This window comes from Ostrinia nubilalis, chromosome 6 (genome assembly GCF_963855985.1).
Source record: "Ostrinia nubilalis chromosome 6, ilOstNubi1.1, whole genome shotgun sequence".
In the NCBI taxonomy this organism is placed as follows: domain Eukaryota; kingdom Metazoa; phylum Arthropoda; class Insecta; order Lepidoptera; family Crambidae; genus Ostrinia; species Ostrinia nubilalis.
The window spans coordinates 3,692,984-3,694,609 of NC_087093.1; the positions used below are offsets into that span (position 1 = coordinate 3,692,984).

Here is a 1,626-nt window from a genome sequence, read left to right on the forward strand (position 1 = left end):
GATACGTCACGGCGCGCGGTCCCACCCACCATCTCAACGTGTTTGCTACGAGGCGCTACGAAACAGTGATTGCGCGCTACGGATCTGGTACTACGGACTGTATGCTACGTGTTGTGCTACGGACGGCTTGTGCGGCATCTGACTTAAGTGAACATTGTGCGCCAAAATCAACCTTATCAACCTAATAATTAGACCCAATCCACGTCCTGCTAACACGTCTTACGTAAAACAGTGAACAAACATACGAAATGAATAAGTCATTATCCGAATCAAACTTAAATGTATCGCCTCCGCGCGATTTAAATATAACCCCACCGAACTACGTCTCCAACCGTGCTGCTAAGAAGAGAAAGGAAGACCACAGCCCTCCAATGCACACGGACACTCAGCACGAGCCCGGGAATAACGACATTTCTGCACTTAGAGAAGAAATGAGGGAAATGTTCGCAACACTTCTTGCTACCCAGCGGCAGGAATTCGAAAAGATCAATCCCACTCTAAAACAAATCCAGGACACTAACATAAAGATAGAAAGCTCGATTGAATTCCTGTCCAGACAAAATCTAGAACTACAAAAAAGAATTGAAACCTTAGAACTACAAAAAAAGGAGGACGCCAAACACATCACGGCCCTCGAGGACAAAATCGAAAACATGCTAAAACACTCAAGAAAAGCTAATTTTGAAATTAAGAATGTGCCGAAGAAAGAGAAAGAAACAAAAGAAGACTTAATCAAGATGGTGACCTGCTTGTCCTCCTCAGTGGGCGCTGCCCTTACCAAATCCGACGTGGCCGACATCTACAGAGTACGTGGCAAAAAAGACAATGTAGTTAATACCCCTATTGTTGTTGAAACAACGTCCACTACCCTGAAGAGTGAATTACTACAGAGCTGCAAGACCTATAACATCCGCAACAAAACCAAACTTCGGGCGAAACACCTTGGATTCGTCACACAAGAAGAGACCCCCATATTTGTCTCGGAGCAATTGACCCCAAAGGCCTCACGCTTGTATTTTCTAGCGCGGGACCTTGTGAAATCAACGACGTTCACTTTCTGCTGGACCGCCTACGGAAATGTATACGTTAGAAGAGATGAGAATTCCCCAATAATTACCATAACGAGCGAAGCTCAAATCAAACAACTTTTCCAAATTAAATGACTAGCCTTAGTAAGTAAATTTAAAGGTCTCTATTACTTATGTAATTTTGTATTAATAATCTCACTGTTAACACTTTACAAACTCACACCGTTTTTTAATCTGATCATAAACTATAAAACTAAATACTCACATACACACACCATACATAATATACTCATTACTCATACACAAACACATAATATACTCTCACACACACAAAAACTCACTTTTATTTACGCTACTATATCGTACCAAACTTATAACATCCTTTATATGAGCATACCTCCTGCACTTCTTAATTACAAACTTTCTACTTCAGTTCGACGACCGCGGCTTCTACAACTTCATACATGATGAACAATTTTAATAACTTAAAGGAACTTGATGATATTACTATTGCACCCTCAGTAAAATGTGACCTACAGGATCTTAACAGTCACATTAATTTTAATAAATGTAATCTAACTATAATTCAGCAGAATAT

At 40.3% G+C, this 1,626-nt stretch overlaps 1 protein-coding gene across 1 annotated transcript; it reads left to right on the top strand.

Moving 5' to 3' along the window:
• Positions 1 to 248: 248 nt before the first annotated feature.
• Positions 249 to 1,163, top strand: LOC135072784 (uncharacterized). Its single transcript, XM_063966821.1, has one exon. The coding sequence runs from the start codon at positions 249 to 251 to the stop codon at positions 1,161 to 1,163; it is 915 nt and encodes a 304-aa protein (XP_063822891.1).
• The last annotated feature ends 463 nt before the right edge of the window (positions 1,164 to 1,626 follow it).

What these genes read in the sequence shown, in the direction of transcription:
- LOC135072784 (XM_063966821.1), top strand. Translation starts at nt 249, where the DNA reads ATGAATAAGTCATTATCCGAATCAAACTTAAATGTATCGCCTCCGCGC.